Source organism: Prionailurus viverrinus, chromosome B1, assembly GCF_022837055.1.
Source record: "Prionailurus viverrinus isolate Anna chromosome B1, UM_Priviv_1.0, whole genome shotgun sequence".
NCBI classification, from domain to species: Eukaryota; Metazoa; Chordata; class Mammalia; order Carnivora; family Felidae; genus Prionailurus; species Prionailurus viverrinus.
Genome location: NC_062564.1, coordinates 28,189,311 through 28,214,767, shown reverse-complemented (window position 1 = coordinate 28,214,767; position 25,457 = coordinate 28,189,311). Strand labels below are relative to the sequence as shown.

At 39.5% G+C, this 25,457-nt stretch overlaps 1 protein-coding gene and 1 pseudogene across 8 annotated transcripts in view; one reads left to right on the top strand and one right to left on the bottom strand.

The window, feature by feature from the left end:
• Positions 1-25,457, bottom strand: part of RBPMS (RNA binding protein, mRNA processing factor) — a 173,708-nt gene that overhangs the window by 97,701 nt on the left and 50,550 nt on the right. The window contains exons 1-2 of one of the 8 annotated variants that reach the window (XM_047856504.1): positions 7,170-7,214; positions 6,952-7,006 (exon numbers count right to left, since the gene is read on the bottom strand). The exons of 6 other annotated variants lie outside the window; for them this stretch is intronic. In XM_047856504.1, coding sequence (XP_047712460.1) covers positions 6,952-7,006; positions 7,170-7,189 — 75 coding nt within the window. In that variant the 5' untranslated portion in view covers positions 7,190-7,214. Of the gene's footprint in view, positions 1-6,951; positions 7,007-7,169; positions 7,215-16,726; positions 16,862-25,457 lie in introns of those variants that run through there. One more of the 8 variants, XM_047856506.1, reaches the window with a different exon arrangement.
• LOC125164058 (hypoxanthine-guanine phosphoribosyltransferase-like) lies at positions 19,173-20,258 on the top strand (annotated as a pseudogene).

Genomic DNA, 25,457 nt, shown 5'->3' with positions numbered 1-25,457 from the left:
CCTGAGCCAAGATCAAGAGTCAGATACTTGACCAACTGAGCCACCCAGGCACCCCTACAATTTGATAAGTTTCCACATATTATAACCTATGAAACCAGCACAACAATCAAGATAATTAACATATCCATCACCTAAGTTTCCTGCTACCCTGTCCTACCATCCACATCACCAGGCAATCACTGATCTGTGCCTTCTGTCACTAGGATTATGGATGGTGCAATGGTTTATACAAATGGAGCCATAAAGTATGTATTCTTTTTGGCTGGCTTTTTTACTTCAGCATAACTATTCTGAGATTCATCCACTGTTGATTAATAGTCTATTCCTTTTCATTATTGGGTAGTGTAGTATTCGGTTGTATGGATACACCACAGTTCATTTATCCATTCAACTGATGGGACATTTGGGTTATTTCTAGTTTTTGCTTTTACAAACAAAATGGCTTTGGAGATGAACATGCATCAATTTGTACAAGTCTTTGTATGGTTATACGTTTTCTTTCTTCTTGGTTAATTACCTAGGAGTGGAAGAGCTGAATGATATGGTAGGTATAAGGCTTAATTTTTAAAAAAAAACTGCCCTTCAATTCCTTCTTTTATGGCCCATAACATGATAAATGCTGTGTACTTAAAAACAAACGTGTATTCCATTGCTCTTGCATAGTACTGTTTTACAAATGCTGATTAGATTCAATTTACCTTTTGCCTTCTCCCGTCTCCCTCAACTTTGCCAGAGATAAAGACTCCTTTTTCCAGGAACTTTGTTTTACCAAAGCTAAGGCCAAATTACTGACAACTGCCAAAGACACAGATGATGAGGGAATCCTGTATCCAGTATGCCCTCCCTGCGATCAACAATGTTCTTCCCACAGTCCAAGTAAGTAAACACCATCTGTCCCTGGCTGCTCTAGCCAGGACACTCTGGAAGAGAGGGAATCCCAGCTCCCATTCACTCAAATTTTGCTGAGTACCCATTATGTCTGACATTATGCCAGGTACTGACTGGATTACAAATTTCCAAGGAAATAATGTAATAAGCAGATTCTATGGTTTAAACACTGGAGTGCCATTTGTCCATTTAGCCATGTGACAGATATTAATTAAAATTTAGGGAGTTAACTTAGAAAATAAACTACCATTTATAGTATTGTTCTAAAGAAAAATACTTTACAAACTTACAAGTCAAACAATTTACCAGCAAAATAGAAATCTGGGGGTTATCAAAATATTACTTGATATAAATCAAGGTTCAGGGGCACGTAGGTGGCCCAGTCGGGTATGTGTCTGACTTTGGCTCAGGTCATGATCTCACTGGTTCCTGAGTTCGAGCCCTGTGACAGGCTCTGTGCTGACAGCTTGGAGCCTGGAGCCTGCTTCAGATTCTGTGTCTCCCTCTCTCTCTCTCTGCAACTCCCCTGCTCACACCCTGTCTCTCAAAAAATGAATAAAAACGTTAAAAAAAATTTTTTAAAGAAAGGTTCATTTACATCAAAATGCAATATTATGCAATAAAAATTATGTCCAAGAAAAAGAATGTTCAAGGAAAAAGTACAAATAGTTTGATTTTATTCTGTAAAACAGCCCACACACATGTATTGAGAGGTATAACATGCGTTTGTAGGACATATACACAAAAATGGGTATATTTATATGGTTTAGCCCTGAGTGGTGGAAGAAGTGATTTTAATGTTTATTAGCTTATTTATACTTTTTTAAATGATATGCATGTACTAGATAACTTTATTTTGTGAAGAATTGCCTAGATTTCTTTTATTGTTTTCTTTAGGAAACTATAAACAATGTCAGTATTTACATCAATAAAAATTTTTAAGTTTACAGAGGAAACTTTTAATGTAAACATTTCAGAATTAGAAGTGATGCTGATTTTAGTATCTCAAAGTGTTATACATGAAAAAAAATTGAACTCCCATTAGCCCTAAGCTTGCCACGCACTCACAGATGACAAGAGGCTCAAAGCAGTAATTCTGTTCAAACCGGAGGCAACTAAAATGTCTAGTATTTTACTTACACATGGACACAAGTTACATTTCCTATAATCTAGTGAATCTGTTTCAAGAAGCTGCCAAGATATCTCTTCTCTCACTGAAGAGAGATTCTCTCCTCTGACAAAACACATTGGCTAGGAGAAATAATTTTCAAGCAGTTACATTATATATTTATGAGTACAACTAAAGCTCACAAATACAGTGCTTGGAATCTACATGCTTTGAATCCTTTTTAGATTTCCTCAGACTAGGAAATTTAAGTTAAAAAAATCATGGATAATGAATGGAAAAAACTCTTCCTGAATATCTAACTCATGCTTTTTCCTTGTGACTGGGCTCTAGATCGTGGGGATAAAAAAAAAAGGGGGGGGGGGTGGTGCCTGGGTGGCTCAGTTGGTTAAGCATCCGACTTCAGCTCAGATGCGATCTCGCAGTTTGTGAGCTCAAGCCCTGCGTCGGACTCTGTGCTGACAGCTCAGAGCCTGGAGCCTGCTTTGGATTCTGTGTCTCCCTCTTTCTCTGCCCCTCCCACACTCGCGCTCTGTCTCTCCCCCCCTCGGAAAGAAAATAAACATTAAAAAAAAGGTTTTTTTTAAAGAAAAGTTTAGTTCCCCCCCATTCTTCTCACCCCCATGCTTTTTTTTTTTTTTTTTTTTTAATCTTAACCATTATATAGCAAAACATTTGTCTTTACCATGTCTGTGGAAATCACAAAGGTAAAAAGCATGCTTCTTGCTTGCAGGGAGCTTAGGACCAGTGAAGGAGACAGAACATGCAAATAAATATGATAACAGAAAGCTTAATTCATTCACAAAGTAACCAAAAGTGAAAGAAAAGTTTGAGACACATAAATGATCAAACAGTCAGGAAAAAAAGGTCCCCCAAATAACAAATGAATGATACCAAATGAACTTTGTGGCAGGTCTATCACTGTCCAAGGCAGCCCTTAACATACCAGAAGTGCCTGTGGACACAGATGTGCCTGGCACTATGCCTCTAGCATCACAGATGTTTACTTTATCAGACACATGGGGAAACACATTTCTTAGTCAAGGACACAACATGCCTCATAGAAGTGCAAGACATGAAGCTGCTGACAGCTCTATCCCAAAGGGACTCTAATGGATTCTGTGGATGTACCTCCGATTTCATCTTTACCACAAAAGAACTGAAAGAAATGCCAGGGGAAATCTCCTGTGCCGGACAGTAAGAGCAAGAAGACTTCTTTGCTCACTTATCTGGCATTCCCTCTAGAGGCCCTAGTTACATTTTGGATAAAACTAACCATGTGTTCTTCAGTGGCAGTGCCAGCTCCCACCAGAAAGACAAGCCACGTTTCAGTGACGGACTTCAATAAACTCTAATTTAGTAAGTAAAGTCATTGTGTCAGCTTTGTGTTTTCCTGGACAGAAAGGTCAAAGTAGGCCTTGAAATGGAAAGATCCTATGTTTAACAAAGAACACACATTATCCTGCAGGTAATCTAGACGTTAAAATATAAACCAACAAATGCTTCATTTCAGTACACAGCAGGAATCACACTTTACAGCCAGCGGCCCTATCTGGTAAACACCATAGCGGCCAAAGACTCTAGGCCTACGGGCATTTTCTGTGTATGTTTTTTAGTTGTTTATAAGAAGATGTTAGGGATCACTTCTAGCTGCTCTGAGCTGACCTCTTGAGGTACATCTCAAATTCACAGGATTGGGAAAAGCTAGTTCTCATTTTCTAAATGATTCATGATTAACTACGGAAGTCACTAATTTGCATCATTCTAATGAGTGAAGCCCATAGGGTACTTCTATCTATGATAATCTATCCCCTGCAAGCTCTCTATCCACCTACCCAAATTCTTAAACCTATAAATGCAAACTCCAAAAGAGGCTTTCAAAGGTGCTATAGGTTTAAGTCTTTCTTTTGGGGTACCCATTCTTATCTGTAAATATACTTGTGTGTTTCAAAGGTCTTTCAAATTGTTTTAGAGTTTGCAGTCTCTTATTTGGTAGTAAGCATAATCCTAGGCACAGAGTGTATAGTCTATAAATCTCTCTTGGATTACTTTAGAAATCTACAAAAGAATACGGTATATTCACAGGAGACAATAAATGCTTGCATGTCGACACCTCTGGCTGACAACATGGTAAACAAGAGGAGGTAACCAAATTTCCCAGGCACAACCTAGATCAGTATGGTTACAACATCAAATGACAAATACTCATATGACAAAAAGGCAGAAAAGGTTAACATTATTAGAGACAAGTTTAAAAGAAAAGGAAAGGAGATAAAAAGAATCACAAGCAAGGGAGAAAAACGAAAAAGACTGAAAACGTAGACCAAAAGACAAACAGATCACAAAAATTCAGGACTGTACACACAATAACATAGAGAGATCAATATATGGTTACTAGTAAAATCACTCCCATTTCAACTTAATAATGATTTAAACATACTTATGTATAAATAAATCCCAAACCCACTATGAATGAACAATCCACAAGGTTTTTTGAAAAAATACTCAAAATTACTAGCTTGCACATTTAAAATGATGAGTAGATAACCATGTCTACTGACAAAGGCTCCTATTAAGTGAAAAGGCAAACACCAGAATTTGTCTATAACCCCAGTTTAATTCTTTCAAGTGTTGTTATTAGTAGATGCTTAAGAAAAAAAAAAAAGGTACTGAAATAATGTTTTCTAAATTACTGTTCTGTCAATAGCAGGGAAGGTGGAATTATTACAGAGAACTTTAATTTTACATATTTATACACGTAGGCATTTAAATATTCAGAAGCATAAACCATTTCTTAAAAAGAGAATACACACAGCCCACAGAGATCTCCTTCATTTGGAAATAGGAACCTTGGGTCCAACCTATCCTTCTGTCCTTAGCTGGTCTCATTTTTCTGCCTGTGGCTCCATAGGGACAAATTTGATTCAGCAGAAGTATATATATTCATTTAATTTGCTTCACATTCCAATTCTGACAAAAGTCAGTGTTTCTTTGTACCTTCACCAAAAATAAAACCTAACTAAAAACAGGCATCAATGACTCTAAATTAAGGCCCTCGGAGCAGGACCATCCTCGCTTCAGCCAAAAGGGTCTCTTGGTTTGTCAACACCCTACTTCCCACTAAAACAACAACACAGGGATCATGCACTCTCCAACTCCCAAGGAAGTGCCAGCTTTCTTCTGGGAGATCATGTAATATAAACTTGGTTTCAGGGACAGAAAAGTTAAAGAGCTCCACATTATCTGTGCAGCATAAACCCCATAGCACTGGGTTGTTTTAACACACAAGGCAGGGAGGAGGTTCAGAGCCCGGTTTTTAAATTTTACATACAGATTATTTTACTCTCTTTAAATAAAGTATTGATGGATTTAGTTATTTGCTTCTTCTGTAAGCATCACCTGAAACAAGAAACTCCCAACTCCTGCTGAGGATGGCTTTGTCATCTCATCTCCAAAGGCCGCTTTGTTGGCCTGCTATGATTTCGCATTCATGTACTGCCACTATGAAAATGGATTACCACAATCATTAAAATGGTCTGCCAGGAATTTTATTCTGGTTGCAGCTCAAGAGAAACTGACCGGCCTTTGGTCAAGCTCCAGTTTCTTATTGGCACGGATTTCAAGATGGGATAAGTGGTCAAGTTCCACTCTCCTGGCCCCCTACTGGACTTAAAGACACATTCCATTACCAGCCCTGGGAAGGTTACGCTTTGGTTCAGGAGGCCAGGTTGCTACAGACACCAAGGACCGATTAACCATGGGATAGAAGGGTTATTACCATGTTGTTGTTATAAACTCCCAGGTTTTAGTTTTAGATTAATCATCTAAAACGTAATTATCCATATTGCAAGTCTTCCTAGCTCTGAGGGATCCACTAGTGTTTGCCCTGAGTGATATTCAGTTGTAGAAGATCAGTATCCAGAATAACCAAATTTATAGTCTTACTTTGGGCCCCTGGACACCAGGGTGCCTTTGCCAAAGTGATCAGAAAGTTTCCAGTAAGATCAGGGAAAGAAGGAAGAAGACTCATGGGAACACATACAGAAGTGGAACCACCATGGTTCCATAAACTCATATGTGCAGGGCTCAGAACATGTAAAGGAAACAGAGACAGCAAGTTAGCATTGGGTACACCACACCACTGTGTTCACTGAGGAGATATCCTGGCCCAGCCCAATGTCAATTTATAGTCAATCAGATGGTCTCATCATCTCCCAGGTTTATACGACTGCTTAAGACCAAAGTCCAACCTAGGCCATACCTCATGTCTGCTATATATCTAAAAGGATAAGAGATAAATCAAGAATTTCTAGGGTTTGAAACTACCCAAGAATAGGCAGATGTGTCTGTACATGTGGGCCCTTAACCTCATTATTAAGAAACTTCCTTAGGCCTGTCAGATACAAAGGGAGGTGGGTACCAGAAACAAGCCAGGAATTTAGAGTTCCCCCGGAAACTACATACATAAATGTGCGCATATAAGAACTTAACTTCATTAGGAAGTTCATGGAGTGCTGTCCAACATAGTATATGGTTGTCAGGTTCCTAGAGTTCAATAAGAAGTTCCTTATAAAATCAGGATGCTTTACCCCCTCACCTCTAGTCCTCTCCTTATCGATGCTGGCTTCCCTTAGTCCCTTTTAAGTCAACTTTCTGATGGCTAACTCTGTTTCAACCTTGGATAGCCCACATAATCCTACTCTTCATTCAATTATACTGCCTGCATTGCTAAAACATGAAGATTTTCAAACATATTCATTAACGCTGTGTATTGTAAACTGAAGTTTGCATTTTAATTCCCTAATGTGCACTTGCCCTTAGGATTTTAGTCCTATAGAGTACGATGAAGTTGAATGCCCGAAAGATTATCTGGGCTATCCGCATACAGCCTTTTCCATGCACTGACAAAATGAAGTACAAGCAGAAGAAGAGCTTACCAAAATCTCAAGCCCTTTCTTTCTCCTTCTGCATAGTTCAGGTGACTGAACAGATCTGCTTCACAAAATAAGAAAAAAGTCATTCCACCTCTCCCAGCTATACAGAAAAAGCTATCCCAAGCAGTTTTTTGTAGTCACATAAAGTACCTGAAAAAAATTTCAGAATCAGGGGCTATGGTCCCAACACTGCCCAGGGCTGTAAAAGATTTGTTTTTTACCTTAAGTGGATAAAGTTCATTTGAGGAACTTGATCCCACTGTGAACTTCAGTTTGCAGCGCACTCTTAATAACCATCCATAATGCACCACAGTTCTAACGAACTAGCAAGCTGTGGGGAAAAGTTGATTTCCCCATGTGTAGTTGTGAGAAATGTCTCCATATATACTTCAAATTCTTCGATGCCAGGTCAGTTCACCTTCAAACTGAATGTTCTTCCCCATATGATAGTGGTGAGCATCCTAGTACTTAACAGTAGGTGCCAAGTATTTGTATAAGGAACTAAATGAGTAAATGTGAAAGAGTCACAGTACTAGGAATGAGGCATAAGAGAGAGCCACATCGAGCCCCGCGTCAGGCTCTGGGCTGATGGCTCAGAGCCTGGAGCCTGTTTCCGATTCTGTGTCTCCCTCTCTCTCTGCCCCTCCCCCGTTCATGCTCTGTCTCTCTCTGTCCCAAAAATAAATAAACGTTGGAAAAGAGAGAGCCACATAACTTATGAACATCCAGATATGGAGGAATATGAGGAGATAAAGTTGTGATTTTTATACACATTCAACAGGATAAGTACTCAAGACAGTAAAAAGGATATGTACTAAAACAATAAATAATAAGCACTTATGTGGAACCACTGCTGGGATTCAAATCCCAGTTCTGCTACTCACTAGCTATGAACCTTCATCTGTCCATTCAGAAATTTCCTCATCTGGGAACGAGAGACAACAATGGTACCTACTTGTGGCAGTTTTTAAATATGTCCACAGCATTTTTTGTACTCTTCCATTCAAGAGGTGAAGCTGGATTCTCCTCCCCTTCAGTGTGGGCTTCACTTAGTGACTCACCTCTAATGAACAGAATACAGCAGAAGTGATAGCATGTAGTTAGCATGTAGCATGTAGTCTGTTAACTTCAAACACTGGGTCAAACAAGGCATTGTGGCTTCTTCAACAGAAGCAGGCCCTCTTGGATCATTTGCTCTGGGGGAAGCCAGCTGCCATGTCATACTGATACTCAAGAGACAACATGGAGGAAAATTTAGAGTTTGAATTCGCCTAGACAGGAAACTAGATACATAAATGTGTGCATGTGATAGGAATTGAGAGGCCTCTGGTCAAAAGCCATGTGATGTGGCCATCTTGAAAGACCTTCCAGCCCCAGTCAATGCTTCTTATGACTGCAGCCCCCAGCTAACAATGTCCTGACTGTATCCTCAAGAGAACTTGAGCTAGATCCACCTACCATAGTTTCTCCTAAATTCCTGACCCTCAGAAACTGTGAAATAACAAATGTTTAAACCATTAAATTCTGGGGTAATTTCTTAACAAACTTGCTGGAAGGATTAAGTAAATTAATAGGAAGTGAAATGCCTCAAGTTCAGTACCAGGTTCACAGTAAGGACTCAGAAAATTTTATCTGTATTAAAGTAGCTTACACCACTCAAAAGAACATGCATTTTTACGCTCCAAAGACAAATCAATCCTAAGAGAGGCTGCAACTGATAATATTATCATGCAACTGTTATACGCAGGCTTAAAATGGGCGAAAGGTAAAAAGTTTGCACAGTAAAATGAAGTAACATGCTTAAGTATTTTCCACAATATGAACCTCAAAAGTGTGACTTAGAGTCCCTTTTATTACCATCTCTCTACCTCTTTAGAAGGCCAGGAGCAAATTCCGCTTTGGCCAGCGCCCTACCCCCCGGTTGGTCATGCATCCTCAACTCCTACTTCCTCATGTGTCAAGTGTTAAACAAAGAAGGAAGGAGAAATCTCTTTTCGTTCTATTGAAGATTTTAAGAAGTATCAAGGTTAATGGTTTAAGTATTCCTGTCAAGGAGAAAACAAGTTTTGAAGTGATATTAGGCAAATTATCAATCTCTAAAATCTTTAATTTGGACATAACATCTGCCCTCTTCCTACCTACTTTTACGGGAAACTGAAAGTATGAATTAAGTAGCATCATTCAAGGTACATGAAAAGTATACTTTACTCAACATGAGAACATTTCTGATTTGTTTAATCACTACTTTTTATTGTATACAATATTTCAGCTGCATTATACATTCGATTAGTATCCAAAATTCATTAAATCATCCACTTGCTTAACATTCATCCTGGATTGAATCCTCTCATCGGATACAAAACTAAAGAGAATACCAACGTTGGAAAGGATGTGAAGAAACCCTACGTCTTAGATACCCTGCTGGCAGGAATATAAAAAGGTACAATCACAGTCTAGCAAACAGTTTGGCAGTTTCTTATCAAAAAATGCAATTACCGGTGTGTGCCTGGGTGGCCCAGTCAGTTAGCGTCTCTTATTTCAGCTAGGTCATGATCTCGCAGTTTTTGAGTTCAAGCCCCAAGCTGGGCTCTATGCTGTCAGCAGAGAGCCTCCTTGGGATATTCTCTCTCTCTCTCCCTCTCTCTCTGCTCCTCCCCTGCAAGTGCACTTGCACACTCTCTCTCAGAAATAAACTTACAAAAAAAAAAAAAAAAAAAAAAAGCAATTACTATACAACCTAGCAATTGCACTCTTGAGTCTTTTTATCCGAGAGAAATGAAGATTTACGTTCACACAAAAACCCGTACACAAATATTCGGAAACCTTTGATTCATAATTACCAAACAAATAAGTCAGATCTCCTTTTTTTTTTTTTTTTATTTTTATTTTTATTTTTTTTTTTTTAAATTTTTTTTTTTTTTTCAACGTTTATTTATTTTTGGGACAGAGAGAGACAGAGCATGAACAGGGGAGGGGCAGAGAGAGAAGGAGACACAGAATCGGAAACAGGCTCCAGGCTCTGAGCCATCAGCCCAGAGCCCGATGCGGGGCTCGAACTCACAGACCGCGAGATCGTGACCTGGCTGAAGTCGGACGCTTAACCGACTGCGCCACCCAGGCGCCCCAAGTCAGATCTCCTTTAAAGGGTGAATGGTTAAACAAACGGGTATACCTCTGCCATGGAATATCACTCAGCAATAAAAAGCAATAAACTATTAATACAAAAAAACATAGATAAATCTCAAGGGAATTATGCTGAGTAAAAAGTAAAACAATTCCTAAAGATTACATACTGCCTGATTCTTTTTATAGGACATTCTTGAAATGATGAAATTACAGAGATGAAAAGCAAATGAGTTTGCAAGAGTTAAGGACAAAGGAGGATTAAGAGGTGGAGGGGGATACACAGTTTTACGAAGGCAAGGACAAGGATTCCCTGTGGTAACGGGGCTAATCTATATAATCTTAAATACGGTGGTGGTGGATACACACACTTGCACATGTGATAAAATGACATAGGACACCACACACACAAAACTGGGGAAATCTTAAGAAAATGAGTGGATTCTATCAATGTGAATTTCCTGATTGGGATATTGTGCTACAAGATGTTTTACAAGATGTTATCATTAGGGAAAAGGCACACAGGATCTCTCTGTATTACTTCTTATAGTATATGAACTTTCAATCATCTAAAAGTTTACACCATACACTTAAAAAAAACTAACACAAACGGGGCACCTGGGTGGCTTAGTCTGTTGAGTGTCCGACTTTGGTTCAGGTCATGATCTCACAGTTCAGGAGTTTGAGCCCCATATCTGGCTCACTGCTCTCAGTGCTGAGCCTGCTTCAAATCCTCTGTCCCTCTCTCTGCCCCGTCCCCGCCTGCACTCGCTCTCAAAAATAAACATTAAAAAAAAAAAAAAAAAAAGCCTGACAAACCTGACAAATAATTACATAAACATTAATCAAGACATTTATATCAGCTGGTAAAACTAGGATGTGAAACTATATAGTTATAAATTCCTTTGCATTTCCAAGCTCTATCAGAAGACTGGTCTTTTCTTCATTGATTTTTTAAGTGGCAAGACTATATCTAAATGTATATATTTATAATATATATATAAAAAAATGCCACCCTTAAAGTAGGTGTTGCATTTAAAACACCACATGACTGAAAGACGAATATTTGGAATACAACCTACTTTAAGTTGGCTACTTCCTGTAATTCATAAACTAGTTACTTTCTTCAAACACTGCAAAGCACAGTGCTTATAATGTGTTCTTCCAGTAAGAGTAAGCTTCCACTTTTAAATTTAGATTATCATAGCTTTTCCAATCACAGGAATTTCCAAATCCAGAATACCTTCAATGTATTTAGGCCACAACTAATAATTCCACAGCCTACTACAGGAACTACCTTTCCAGTGAGACGCTATTTGTTCAATTTGATAACCGCCTCTGTCTGTAAACCATTTATGTGGTCATTTGAATCAAGTCAGTATTAAGTTAATATATTACTTATGTGTATGTATAATTATGTAAATAGATGCAGGCATCTGAAAACTCGGCAGGATTTTTAAGTAGAACTGTATGTGTTGGTCAGGCACAATGAAAGACCTAACAAATGTCAGAAACAAAGAAATGATGAGTGAGGTTTGAGGAGCTGAGAAATAACCTATATTAACAAAAGTAATACATGCTTTACAGATGGATCTAAGCTATTTAAAAATGTTAGATATGTAATCTGAACTCCCACAGCACAAACTTTTCAATTACTGTAATGGAAGGAAAATACCACTAAATTGAACCTAGTGGTTTAATTCCCATCTCTGCTTCAAAACTAGCTGTTGAGGGCTTGGACACTGACCTCTCTGAGCCTCCCCTTCCTTATTGAGAAAGTGAAGGTGTAGAACAGTCTGTCTCCAGGTTCCATTCCGACTCCACAGGCCCAATGAAAGGATGGGTTTTTGGTAAAGGCATTACCAGAATCAAAGGACATCAGTCAAGAAGACCTAGTTCTTGCCACTGAGAACTTTTCAATCAAGCCATTGAAATATACACATTTCACTAGATATTTATGTATATTTAAATTGTATTTTTTATGATTCATGTAATAAAACATAGTGACATCGTAAACCACACATTTCAAGAATTCAGCAGAGCTGTCAGCACAAAGCAAGATAAATGGGCTAAAGAGCTACTGATGTGCAGTTATCACAAACACTGACCTAATGGTCATGATTAAATCTATGTGCGCTAACAGAGCACAGTATTTTAAGCACACAAACTCCAGAGCCAGATTGCCTGGATTTGAATCCCAGCTCCAATGTCTATTATCTGAATAATCTTAGACAACTTACAAACTAAACAGAGCCTCAGTTTCCTCATCTATAAAATGGGAGATATAATAAAACTTACCTCATAAGGTTGCTAAGAGGTTTAAATAAGTGACTATTTATTTGTAAAGCATTTAGAAAAGTACCTGACACATTATACAAGTCTTTGTTAAATAAGTAAACAGAGTCCTTCCACTGCTATCTAGTTAACACTTCTTGCTGATGGGGTAGAGTAAACACTAAAGAATGAAATTATTCAAATCCAAAAACTTAGAGGACTTCATTTAGCCAGCTGAAGAGACTCTGAAAAGTTACCCATAATAAACAGTATTCTAAAAGTAGCTATTAAATAAAAACCACGGGGCAGCTGGGTGGCTCAGTCGGTTAAGAATCCAACTTCAGTTCAGGTCATGATCTATCTCATAGCTCATGAGTTCGAGCCCCCCATCAGGCTCTGTGCTGACAGCTTGGAGTCTGGAGCCTGTTTCAGATTCATTCTCATTCTCTCTTTCTCTCTCTCTCTCTCTCTCTCTCTCTCTGCCCCTCCCCTGGTTGCATTCTATCTCTCTCAAAAATAAACATTAAATAAGTAAATAAATAAATAACATGACCACTGCACAAACTGCGTATCATCGAAGACAAATATTTCATTATTAATAGTGGATTTCCAGAGTGAAATGCTGTTATTCACACTACCTCTACCACTTTCACTCCCTTTCAGGAACCTGGAATTCCTTTCCAAGTTTAACATGGTATGCACCTGTGACATAAAGTACTTGTAAAGAGCACAAACCAGTGCATTTTACAGAAGCCAGCTCATTATTTTCCATTTTGTGAATTTCAAACAGCTAAGGCAGTTTCCAAAACTGTTCCTTTCCAACTGAGGAAAAATTCTCAAGATTGTCAGAGAACCTGGGGCATGTGAAGGATTGTTCAGAGTGGACATGACTCAACCTGTCGGTGATCTTCCTAGAACCTGGTTGTGCCAGCCCAGCTCTAGCCAGAATACAGACTCAGGTACGCACATCTAAAACAGTTATCACAGTTCCAGAGAGTCTGTGCTCTAATATGACCAAATAAAGATACAACCAACATCCCAGATATGCTGCTGTTTTGCCAAAACTTCTCAATTGTTCTTCCAAATGGCTATTCTCCTAAGCTATTTATCAAAGTGTAATTTATTTGGCGCCTCATGGAAGAATTTCCCTATGTTCTGAATACAACAGAATATAAAACCTCACCAGAAATCTAAGACAATGTATGTATATACCAAACTACAATATACCCATGACTTAAAAAAAAAATCTTTTTAGTATGGTTAATGCCACATATGATACTTTTTTTTTTTTTTTTGCTACCTGAAATTGTATCACAGGTACTATGAGCCCAGGCAAGAGGACTATGGAACCCTAACCTCATACCCTCCTCCCTCTGACACCATCCAGCTGTAAGCGGTGCTTGGACAACTGGCCCACAACCTTTAGATGACCCTCTAAGGCTAGCACAAGCATCATTTATTTTCTTCCACATGTCTTAATCTGCGGTGGAAAGTATACCGTTCATCAAAAATTTTAGGTTTTATCTGCAGTCACCTTATGGCTCAAAAATTTCTAAAAAACAGAATAAATGTATATACATACACACACACACACACACGATTTTACAAAAGACTATAACAGAACTGTTGTTTTTCTGACTTCACAATCAGCACTACTAACAAAATCGGTTTCCTCTCACCACAGAAACATTCCATAAATATGATTCCCTTCTCTTCTGCCACTTTTCTTCCCTGGGCTCTAATGGGTCACTCTTAACACCACACCTTGCTTAATTCTAGGCTAAGAGCCTTTTCTTTCATACTTATTCTTCACTTCTGTAGAAAGCTTACTTCTGGACTTAGAAGCCCAAATCAAGTCTTCTCTTTTGCCAACGAAGGTTTCTTGCAAGTGCTCCAATTCTCTCCTTCCTTCTTTGAACTCCTGTTGCACTGCTGTACCACAGTCATGTGTCTCATTCTGTTCCCAAACTGCTTCACGGGCTTAAGTCCTTCCCAATTAAACCATAAATTCCTTGAGAGCAGATGCCGTATCTTATTCACCTATCACTATAATCTTGAATTAGGGATCTAAATCTCCTTAGATTAGGGATCTAAGTTTCCTCCTGCATCTGACATTTAAGAATGATACACTCATCCTGGAGAAAGTCATAATTGGGTAGTATTTAAATTATTGCATAGAAAGGTCAGGTTTTAATTCTAAGAGGAAAAGGCTCCCTTTTTATCTATCCATTAAAAACAATTAAGGGGCGCCTGGGTGGCTCAGTTGGTTAAGTGTGGGACTTTGGCTCAGGTAATGATCTGGGTTAGTGAGTTCGAGCCCCGCGTCAGGCTCTGTGCTGACAACTCAGAGCCTGGAGCCTGTTTCAGATTCTGTGTCTCCCTCTCTCTCTGATCCTCCCCCGTTCATGCTCTGTCTCTGTCTCAAAAATAAATAAACGTTAAAAAAAAGAAAAACAATTAAGAACTTAAAACCAGGGGCACCTGGGTGGCTCAGTTGGTTAAGCATCCAACTTCAGCTCAGGTCACGATCTCACAGTCTGTGAGTTGGAGCCCCGCGTCGGGCTCTGTGCTGACAGCTCAGAGTCTGGAGCCTGCTTCAGATTCTGTCTCCCTCCCTCTCTATCCCTCCCCTGGCTCATGCTCTGTCTTTTTTTAATAAAAACATTTTATTTTTTTAACAAAAACATTAAAAAAAAAAAAAAAAAAAAGAGGGCGCCTGGGTGGCTCAGTCAGTTGAGCATCTGAATTAAGCTCAGGTCATGATCTTGCGGTCTGTGAGTTTGAGCCCCGCATCAGGCTCTGTGCTGAGAGCTCAGAGCCTAGAGCCTGCTTTGGATTCTGTGTCTCCCTCTCTCTCTCTCTGCTCCTCCCCTGCTCATGCTCTGTCTTTCTGTCAAAAATAAACATTAAAAAAAAATTAAAAAACAAATTTTAAACCATAAAATGATTTATAAAATATAAGAATTTAAGGGGCACCTGGGTGGCGCAGTCGGTTAAGCGTCTGACTTCAGCCAGGTCACGATCTCGCAGTCTGTGAGTTCGAGCCCCGCGTCAGGCTCTGGGCTGATGGCTCAGAGCCTGGAGCCTGTTTCCGATTCTGTGTCTCCCTCTCTCTCTGCCCCTCCCCCGTTCATGCTCTGTCTCTCTCTGTCCAAAAATAAATAAACGTTGAAAAAAAAAAAAAAAAATTTTTAAAAAAAATATAAGAATTTGAGATCCCAAACTAGGTAACATTACTTAATTTAATCATGGTTTTACACAAATAACAGATTCAGTGGTTTCTAAGATTGTTTCTTAAGTATTACCTTTTTGTCTTAATGTTCAAGATAAAAGGAGGACTCTAATCCTAAATTAGAGATCAATTTTGTTTCTTTCTAAAAACCAGGTTTCTGGGATCCCTGGGTGGATCAGTCAGTTAAGCATCTGATTCTTGGTTTCAGCTCAGGTCATGATCTCACAGTTTCGTGAGTTCGATCCCTGCATCAAGCTCCATGCTGCTTGGGATTCTCGATCTCTTCCTTTCTCTCTGCCCCTCCCCCCCACTCACGCTGTCTCTGTCACTCTCAAAACAAACAAACAAAAAATTAAAAACCAGGTTTCTTCTGCGAAGTTCAGAAAAGATGGCCCATGAAGTTTAACTACAAGGAAAAGGGAGCACCATTTCTCTAAATAGTAATTATTTAGAAGTTTCACCTCTGAGGTTAAAGCACATTCAAGTTTTAAACGTGAGGTTCTTCAATGAGATGGCAAATGCCAAGTTTAACCCCACCCCTTTCCCTCCACAGATGCTTGCCAAGCACACACTCCTCAAACACTCCTAGATGCTTGTTACTTCACCACCTTAGTTAGATCTATCTCTCCTCTCTCCACAGGTAGAATGGACATACTACTGACCATCTTTAAGGCATTTTCAAAGGAATATAGAAAGCATGAAAGAACTAATCAAGTACTGTTAAATCCCTGACAGACACTATTATACAGTACTTAGTTATCCCCATTTCCGATTTTCAGTAATACTAAACTCAGAATCCTGAACTGCTTCTCTCATGCTCTCAGGGCACTATATGTTCAAGAAAACCAAAAGGGAGGCTATTAAGAGCTCCAAAAAATATAATCAGAAAGCTAATCTTCCGGAGAATAGGTCACATAATTCAGTGTTTCTTACATATGCCTGATCGCAAGAAAGCCCAGACTGTTGGTCAGAAAATAGATCTTACCTCCTGAAATTCTGATTCAGGCTTAGGAGCCTGAATTTTTAACAAGCAACAGATGATTTTCCTGATCGGACATATTTGGGAAACATAATATAACACATCACCAAATCCACAGGAAGGTTTTCTAGTTTTAAAAGAACATACAAACGACATTCAATTATACTTACTCCCAACTGAGATGAGGTTGTGGCCCCTGAAAGCTTCTCACTGCCAAATGCCATAGGGCCTGTTGCGAAGGCATTGCTTGATCTTGGAGCAGAGGTCTTTGAGCCAGACCCAGAGTGAATTTCACACAGGCAGAGAAGAATCAGACCCTTTTGTCTGAGAAACAGATTTGCAATTATATTTTATGAGGTACTCCTGCATTTATTTAGGAGGAAATCACTCAAGCTGTGCTTAAACTAGTGACACAATGAAGTTTTACTATGATCCTTTATTGAAAATATTGAGAGTAATTCTCCTGAGACACTCCCTAAATTTGAGATGTTAAAAGTTTGCGGGTGTTTTAAGTACCTATCTGAGAAGCAGATCAACGAGCCAATAGGCAAGGAGTGATTAATGAGAATTTACTACTTGTAAGAAGTGGTAAATCAGTATTCAAATTTGTCACACAGAAATTTGTTAAAATGTAGACTGATTCAGCAGATCTAGAGTGGGGCCTGAGATTCTACATTTCTAGCTAGCTGCCAGGTCCACAGACCACGCTAGAAAATTTCTACGGGAAGGATCACCCAAACTTAAATGTGCCTAAGGATGACAGGGACAACACGATTACTTAAAATGAAGATCCTTGGTCTTCATTCCTGGATATTCTGATTAAGAAAGAACAAGACCGTGGAGGCTGCAATCTTAGCAAGGGCTTTAGAGTATACTGCTACAGGCAGTGCATAGAACCCACATTGAGAAATACTACTAGAAAAGTCACAAAGATTAGAAGACAGTATGAGATACTTGTTAAGGACAGTACTCATAATTTTCCCTAAAAGTTGTAAGACACTGACATTTTGGAGAGGAAGAGATTTTAAAGTTTTAATTAACAAACAATAACTATTAAGTATGAAAAGGACAATTTCTATATAAAAAGCTAAGTATCCCTCATATGATACAAACAAATGCCAGGAGCCAACGTCATGCAGTCTGATATAACAAATGATTGTTTGATGCTAAAAGCTATTTGTCCTGGTGTATGTCCCACAGTAAATACTATAAACATCCTGTTGACTGGCAGAAATAGGAGGCACAAAAACCATTTGGCATCTTTACCCAGCATCATCACAGAAGTCAAAGATGACAGAATTACAGGAACTATACAGAAGGAAATGAAAAAACGTATCATTTCTATGCACTAACAGAAAACAGAAAATTCTTGTGAGTAGAGGTGGGGAGAGCTAATAAATTTAGATGCCAACAGTCCTGTTCATCTAGTATCTGGACAAAATGCCACTGATGAATATGTACTCTAACCTAGCAACTCCTTATCTCTTCTCTGCATGATAGCTAGTATTTTGTTTACTATGGTTTGGATGCCTGTCAATGGTAATGCCCAGTTACAATCATGTCCGCACATCAAACATGAATTAGTCATTCTGTCCTGCTTTCCCATTGGCTGGACTTGATGGACCTTAGTTTCTTGGCCACCTCTGAATAGAGGTAACAGGCCTCTGTGGGACACTCATACTTTTCATAGCTAAGTACTGACGACTGTACAATACATTCTAATCATCACCTTCCTCTTAAGTTCAACCTATAGTGAGTTAGCAGAAATGTAACCTTGTTGAGGCAACTCACAAAAGGGGAAGGTAGAGCACTACAACGTACACCTAAAATTAATGTAACACTTTGGGGCACCTGGGTGGCTCAGTCGGTTGTGTCTGACCTCGGCTCAGATCTCACAGTTTTTGAGTTCAAGCCCACATCAGGCTCTGTGCTGACAACTCGGAGCCTGAAGCCTGCTTCAGATTCTGTGTCTCCTCTCTCTACCCCTCCCATGCTCATGCTCTGCTCTCTCAATAATGAATAAACATTAAAATAAATAAGTAAATAAATAAAATTAATGTAACACTGTATGTTAACTATACTGGAATTAAAATTAAAAAGAAAAGAGTAAGGTAGAGTGATATGAAGGAAAAAGCACTGAGAAGGAATTGTAAGTTCTATATGCTAATACTAATAACCTTTGACCACTGCTTCATTCCTGAAAGTTGCTGAGCAGAGATGTAACATCTGAGAAAGTTAGAAATACTATAACTAAAACAATGATGAAAAAGAAACACGGAACAACTCTATAGTGGTTCCAGATTAATGACCATTCCCAAATCAACACTGCACCCAGCAAACCATTCTGCAGTCCCCAGAAGACAGGAGAGATTTGTAGTATTAACTAACAATTTGACTTTTAAAAACAAAAGGGTGTGGGGCACCTGGGTGGCTTAGCTGGTTAACTGTCCAACTCTTGGTTTAGGCTCAGGTCATGGTCTCAGGTTTCACGAGTTTGAGCCCCGCATCAGTCTCCTTGCTGATAGTGTAAAGCCTGCAGAGCTCTCTCTTTGCCCCTCCCCCATGCACGAGTTCTCTCTCAAAAGATGAACTTTTTGCTCCTCCTCTGGCTGCCCTCAGCACGTGTGCCCATCGGCTCTGTTATGGCGACCCACAGCCCCAGCGTCGTGATTAGTGATGATGAACCAGGTTATGACCTAGATTTATTTTGTATACCTCACCATTACGCTGAGGGTTTGGGAAAGGTGTTTATTTCTCATGGACTAGTTATGGACAGGACTGAGCATCTTGCCCGAGACATGTTGAAGGAGATGGGTGGCCATCACATCGTAGCCCTCTGTGTGCTCAAGGGGGGCTATAAATTCTTTGCTGACCTGCTGGATTATATCAAAGCACGGAACAGAAATAATGATGGATCCATTCCTATGACTGTAGATTTCATCAGACTGAAGAGCTACTATAATGACCGGTCAACAGGGGACATAAAAGTAATTGGTGGAGATGATCTCTCAATGTTAACTGGAAAGAATGTCTTGATTGTTGAGGATATAATTGACACTGGCAAAACAATGCAAACCTTCCTTGCTCTCCATGGTCAAGCAGCATAATCCAAAGATGGTCAAGGTTGCAAGCTTGCTGGTGAAGAGGACACCTCAAAAAGTGTTGGCTATAGGGGCGCCTGGGTGGCGCAGTCGGTTAAGCGTCCGACTTCAGCCAGGTCACGATCTCGCGGTCCGTGAGTTCGAGCCCCGCGTCGGGCTCTGGGCTGATGGCTCAGAGCCTGGAGCCTGTTTCCGATTCTGTGTCTCCCTCTCTCTCTGCCCCTCCCCTGTTCATGCTCTGTCTCTCTCTGTCCCAAAAATAAATAAACGTTGAAAAAAAAAAATTAAAAAAAAAAAAAGTGTTGGCTATAAACCAGACGTTGGATTTGAAATCCCAGACAAGTTTGTCGTAGGATATGCCCTCGACTACAATGAATACTTCAGTGACTCGAATCACATTTGTGTCATTAGTGAAACTGGAAAAGCAAAATACAAAGCCTAAGATGAGATTTCAAGTTGAGTTTGGAAGCACCTGGAGTCCCCTTGGAATCACCAGTCCCATGTTCTAGTTCTGTGGCCAGCTGCCCAGTAGAGCTTTTTGCATGTATCTCCTAAGGATTTTATCTGTTTTGTATTTTAGAAATGTCAGTTGCTGCATTCTGAAGTCTTTATTTGCACTATGAGCATATAGACTATCAGTTCCCTTTGAGTGGACTGTTTGACTTGTGAATGAAAAATCTCTTAAACCACACCACTATTGAATGAAAATAATGAAATTGTATCCGTAAGAAACATTTAAAGAGAAGATATATTAGTTTTTTAATTGGTATTTTAATTTTTATACATTCAGGAAAGAACAGAAGTGACTGAATATTGGTAATTATACTACTGTGTATTTAGAAGAGGAAGAAACAGTTTTCCTATCAGTGACAGCATCTAAGGTATTGTTGTGTTGGATAAGCCATACGTCCTGGAATTATTTTACTGTTTCAATAGTATCAACTGTATTTTCTCACTTGTTCAGATGATTTCTGGTGAATCTTTGTCAACAGTTCTTTTAAATACAAATCAGCAAATTCCAGAAAAGTTTACCCCATTTTGAACTGTTCAGTGTAAAACTCCTTACAATAAAGGCTGTCTCTTTAAAAAATAAATAAATAAATGAACTTTTAAAAATTAAAATAATAGGGGCACCTGGGTGGCTCAGTTGGTTAACTGACTCTTGATTTCAACTCAGGTCATGATTGAGCCCTGGGTCAGGCTCTATGCTGATGGCACAGAGCTTGCTTGGGATTCATATTCATATTCATTCTCTCTCTCTCTCTCTCTCTCTCTCTCTCTCTCTCTCTCTCTCTCTCCCCGCCCCCCCTCAAAATAAAAATAAATATTAAACAATTTAAAAACAAGTGGGTTAAATATCTCCAGAAATAAAATTAGACCCCAAAAGCCACAGAAATCCCCAGTCTCTCACTTGTTCTTCATTCTCATCATATACATCCATCACCAACAGACTGTTTCTTGCTGGGACACTTTTGTAAAATGGCAGTTTTCCCTGAGAAAAGACACTAGCCTCATTCACACCTCTAGAGAGCCTGAAATAATGGGAACTATTTCCAAAGAGAAAACTGTTTGGGGGAGGGGGAGATAATAATCTACATCTATCAGAATCTTAACTTAGTTCCTGCACAAGGCATTCTTGCTTTGCTTGACAGACAACCTTCACACAACCTATACCAAAAACACCCACTAAATAATGAGAGACATTTCCGTCTTGCCTAATCAATAAAACCCCAGGAGTACAGACCCTGTGTCAGTGGCAGAATACCTGATCTACATCATTTTATAAGTGAAGTTTATCAGACAGAAGGTTAGGAAAGTATGAAAAAGAAATCTCCTGAGGCTTAAGGCACTGGGACGGCAGGTGTAAATCTAAAGACTTCAGGAGCCCAAGCCAGTGAAACGTGTTGTGGCCTGCCTACTTCTGTTACAGAACAGGTTATGAAAAAAACCTGCTATGTTATAGGCACCCAGGGCCTGTTCAAGACCCCAACATTTCTTTTGGCATGCAAGTGATTATTCTACCTCCAGGGCTTTTAAAACACTCTACTTTTTTTTTTTTTTTTTTAACGTTTATTTATTTTTGGGACAGAGAGAGACAGAGCATGAATGGGGGAGGGGCAGAGAGAGAGGGAGACACAGAATTGGAAACAGGCTCCAGGCTCTGAGCCATCAGCCCAGAGCCTGACGCGGGGCTCGAACTCACGGACCGCGAGATCGTGACCTGGCTGAAGTCGGATGCTTAACCGACTGCGCCACCCAGGCGCCCTAAAACACTCTACTTTTAAACAAATATTAAAATGCTGGCTAGTTACCCTACTTATTGACGTTTTCTACTCATTTTAATATATGCAGTAGGGTTTTTGCTAAAGAAATACACCTGCCTTTCATCAGGGAGTATCATAAAAGGCTAAGGAAAAATAACTTCACTCCAAAGTTTTTCTATTTTTAAATGAAATGTTTTCCCTCAGTTTAAGAAAACATTTTTAATGCTTTCAGGCAATGAGAAACCAAATCAAACCATAAGTGACAGACCAATTAATAGCTACACTTACCCATGTTGTTACGGAAGGCCATGCCAGCCAGCATTTATAACTCCTGTTATTTTTTCATAGTACTGCAGTTCTGGAAATACTATGCAGAATTTTATGCGATGACTTCTATAATCCAAGTACCACAAATCCCAAGGCAGGAACTGGGACTGAAGATCTCAGCTGGGTGGAAAGAAACTACCAAAAGCTACCATTCACTGGCCACCTGGGACTTCCCAGCCAACATCACAGGTATGGGCATGGGGTTCTTCTCATTCTCTAGCCCCTACCTGCAGTGGCCACCCACAGTGTCTGTCCTACCTTCCTCCTCAAAGTCTAGTTCTGGGTGTTAGGGAATAAAAGCAAACAGAGTTTGTAACCATCCAGAGTTGCCACCAGACTAAGATAAGGATACCTGGAAGAGAATATTAATCCCAAAGTTGTCCATCTATAAATTCATTTCATGCTGAACTGTTTAATTAATATTTCTTAGGAACTACCATACAAGGGATTGAATATTCTACCTCCAGGGCTTTTAAAGCAGTGTATTTTTAAACAAATATTAAAACACTGACTAGTCCTCATACTTCCTGATTATAAAGTGACTAGATAGAACAATCTAAATTTTGTAATTTTAACCCATTCTCCTACCCGTTGTTTTAAGAGGAAAGTTATTTGGGAGAAGGAAACCATGCCTTAATTTATTTTGATGTGGCAACCTGCTTTCCATCCGCGTCTCTTGTAATACCTCCATTTGTTTAAAAGCAAGATAAACTGTTCTTTAACAAGGTTTGGAGCCCTGCTTCTAAACAGGACATCCTAGTTGACTTAGAGTGTAACTAAATGTAAATTGTAATTTTTCATGATTTTCTGTTGAAACAAAATTCTGCCCATAAAACCGTATACTCTGGTCCTGAAGGAGTTCTTTCTAAAACAATGGAAAAGTACTAAAGAGACTATCAGAGAAGCATAAACTCCCTAGAATCTGGCCTCCTCGTCACATCTGAATAATTCTGCTCCTCCCTGAGGCCCAGTTTCTCCCTATGTGGGGTGGAGGCAACAATGCTCGCTTCTGTCTCCTGAGAGGAAGTGGTGTGTGAAGAGGACAGACTTGATGGCCTACTAAGAGCCACAGGGAGAAAGGGGACATTATTCAAGTTGCTTCAAGATATCAGAACATATTCTTAGCCCCAAAGGAAGGACCAAGTCAGAAAATATCACATTAGAGGTTTCCTATTTTAACTAAAAACTCAAGTTTAAAAATGCTACAAAGTTTGTCTTTCACATTTTCCTTTCTCTTTATTTCTTTTATTTGATTCTTGATCAGGCTCAAAAAATTTAAGGAATAGATGCCAGAATGGTAAACTATTCAAAAGCCTGATAACGTGGAATTAGCACGGCTCTAGAAACCATTTTTCCCTGGCAAAAGTCACTTGTCATTCTTCTCCAGCATTAGTAGCTGAATGAATATAAATACAATGTGCCATATCCCCAATTTATTTTTTTTTTAACGTTTATTTATTTTTGAGACAGAGAGAGACAGAGCATGAACGGGGGAGGGTCAGAGAGAGAGGGAGACACAGAATCGGAAGCAGGCTCCAGGCTCTGAGCCATCAGCCCAGAGCCCGACGCGGGGCTCGAACTCACGGATCGCGGGATCGTGACCTGAGCTGAAGTCAGACGCGTAACCGACTGCGCCACCCAGGCGCCCCCATATCCCCAATTTCTGAGAAGATTTTTAAAAAATGTTTGTGTGTGTACGTGCGTGTGTGTGCAAGAGAGAGAGAGAAACACGCATGCACAAGTGGAGGAGGGGCAGAGAGAGAGGGAGACAGAGGGTCCAAAGCAGGCGCCCCCTCTGTCAGTGGAGAGCCGGATGCAAAGCTCCACCAATGAGAATGAAACTCACCAATGCTTAACTAAGCCACCAGGTCCCCCCCCACACCCCCCAGTTTCTAAGCCTAACTTCAACTCCAGAGAACACGCAGGAGGGATGATAGACAAGATAAACAATGGATAGAAAACCTATTCCTATGAGTATGGTCTCACAAAATTTTGATTAGACATGGAGAAGAAATGAAGAGTATATAGAGTTGTATACAATAGTTGCCAAACATTACAAGCATTTTATTACATGCATTTAATCTGAACTTCAACCAGATAAACTAGGTCTTCTCTCTGTCCCAGTTTTATTCATGAGGAAACTGAGGCTCAGAAAGCTTAAGTAACTTGTCACAAACTATAAAGGGACAGAGCCAAGACTCGAACCTTAAACTTTCAAAATCTGACTCCTGAAGTCAAGAATTACACCTATTTCTACCCACTCTTCTCTATACTTTTCCAAATTCTTACCAATTTCTACCAGCCACCCCCTCTTCTTCAGCACTGCTGCTTCCATTTCAAATTCTATACTTGATAAGGTGCCTTGATGCCTTGACTTGAACTTGAGAGGCAACGTAGTAAAGAGGTGGAAGGAATAGAAAGGGAGCTGATTTTAAGACTAGTACTGAAAAGAGTAGGAGAGTTGATCCTCATGGCAATGGTAGGAAGAGCACAGGGGCCAAACCCTGGAAAGACGTCACTTTGCAACCATCTTGTGGTGTTCCACCAAGAACGTTAGGCTGTACGTTATGCCGTGCAAAGCAGGACCTTCATACATGCTTAATACTACGGCATTAACACAGTATGCGAAAAACAGGTACAGGTTAACTAACTTCTGTTTCACTGACCTACACCACAGTAGTTAAATCCTAGTGTTCTAATTAACAGAAAAGAATTACACGAAAGTTATCTATAGCCAGAAGATAGATCCTTTTTTTAAAATGTTTCATTCTGAATTCAGCAGTGGACACTGTCATCGTAAACCATTTCAGTTGTTTCCTTATCTTGGCAGAACCGACTTACTTCTAACAGCATGTGTATGTGTTCTCACACAAAATCTAGGAACACCAGAAGACTATGGCTTTCGGGCAAAAGGACAAAATGAACTAAGAGGCTTTTGAAATCTCCTGTTTATATCAGGGAGCAGTCTATAATTCATCATCTGGCAAAAAAATGTAATCAGAAATGAAGTATGTGACACTTATATTAACAGCAATGTTTAAAATTTCCCTCAAATAAATGCTATATAACATTCTTTTTTAAATGAAGTAGACCTATATTGCAGATATAGAGTTGTCCACAATACACTGCTAAGTTAAAAACACCATACAGGTAAAATTTTGTATACTGACACAATGAAGTTCTAAAAGTATCTCGATGAAAGTCAGATG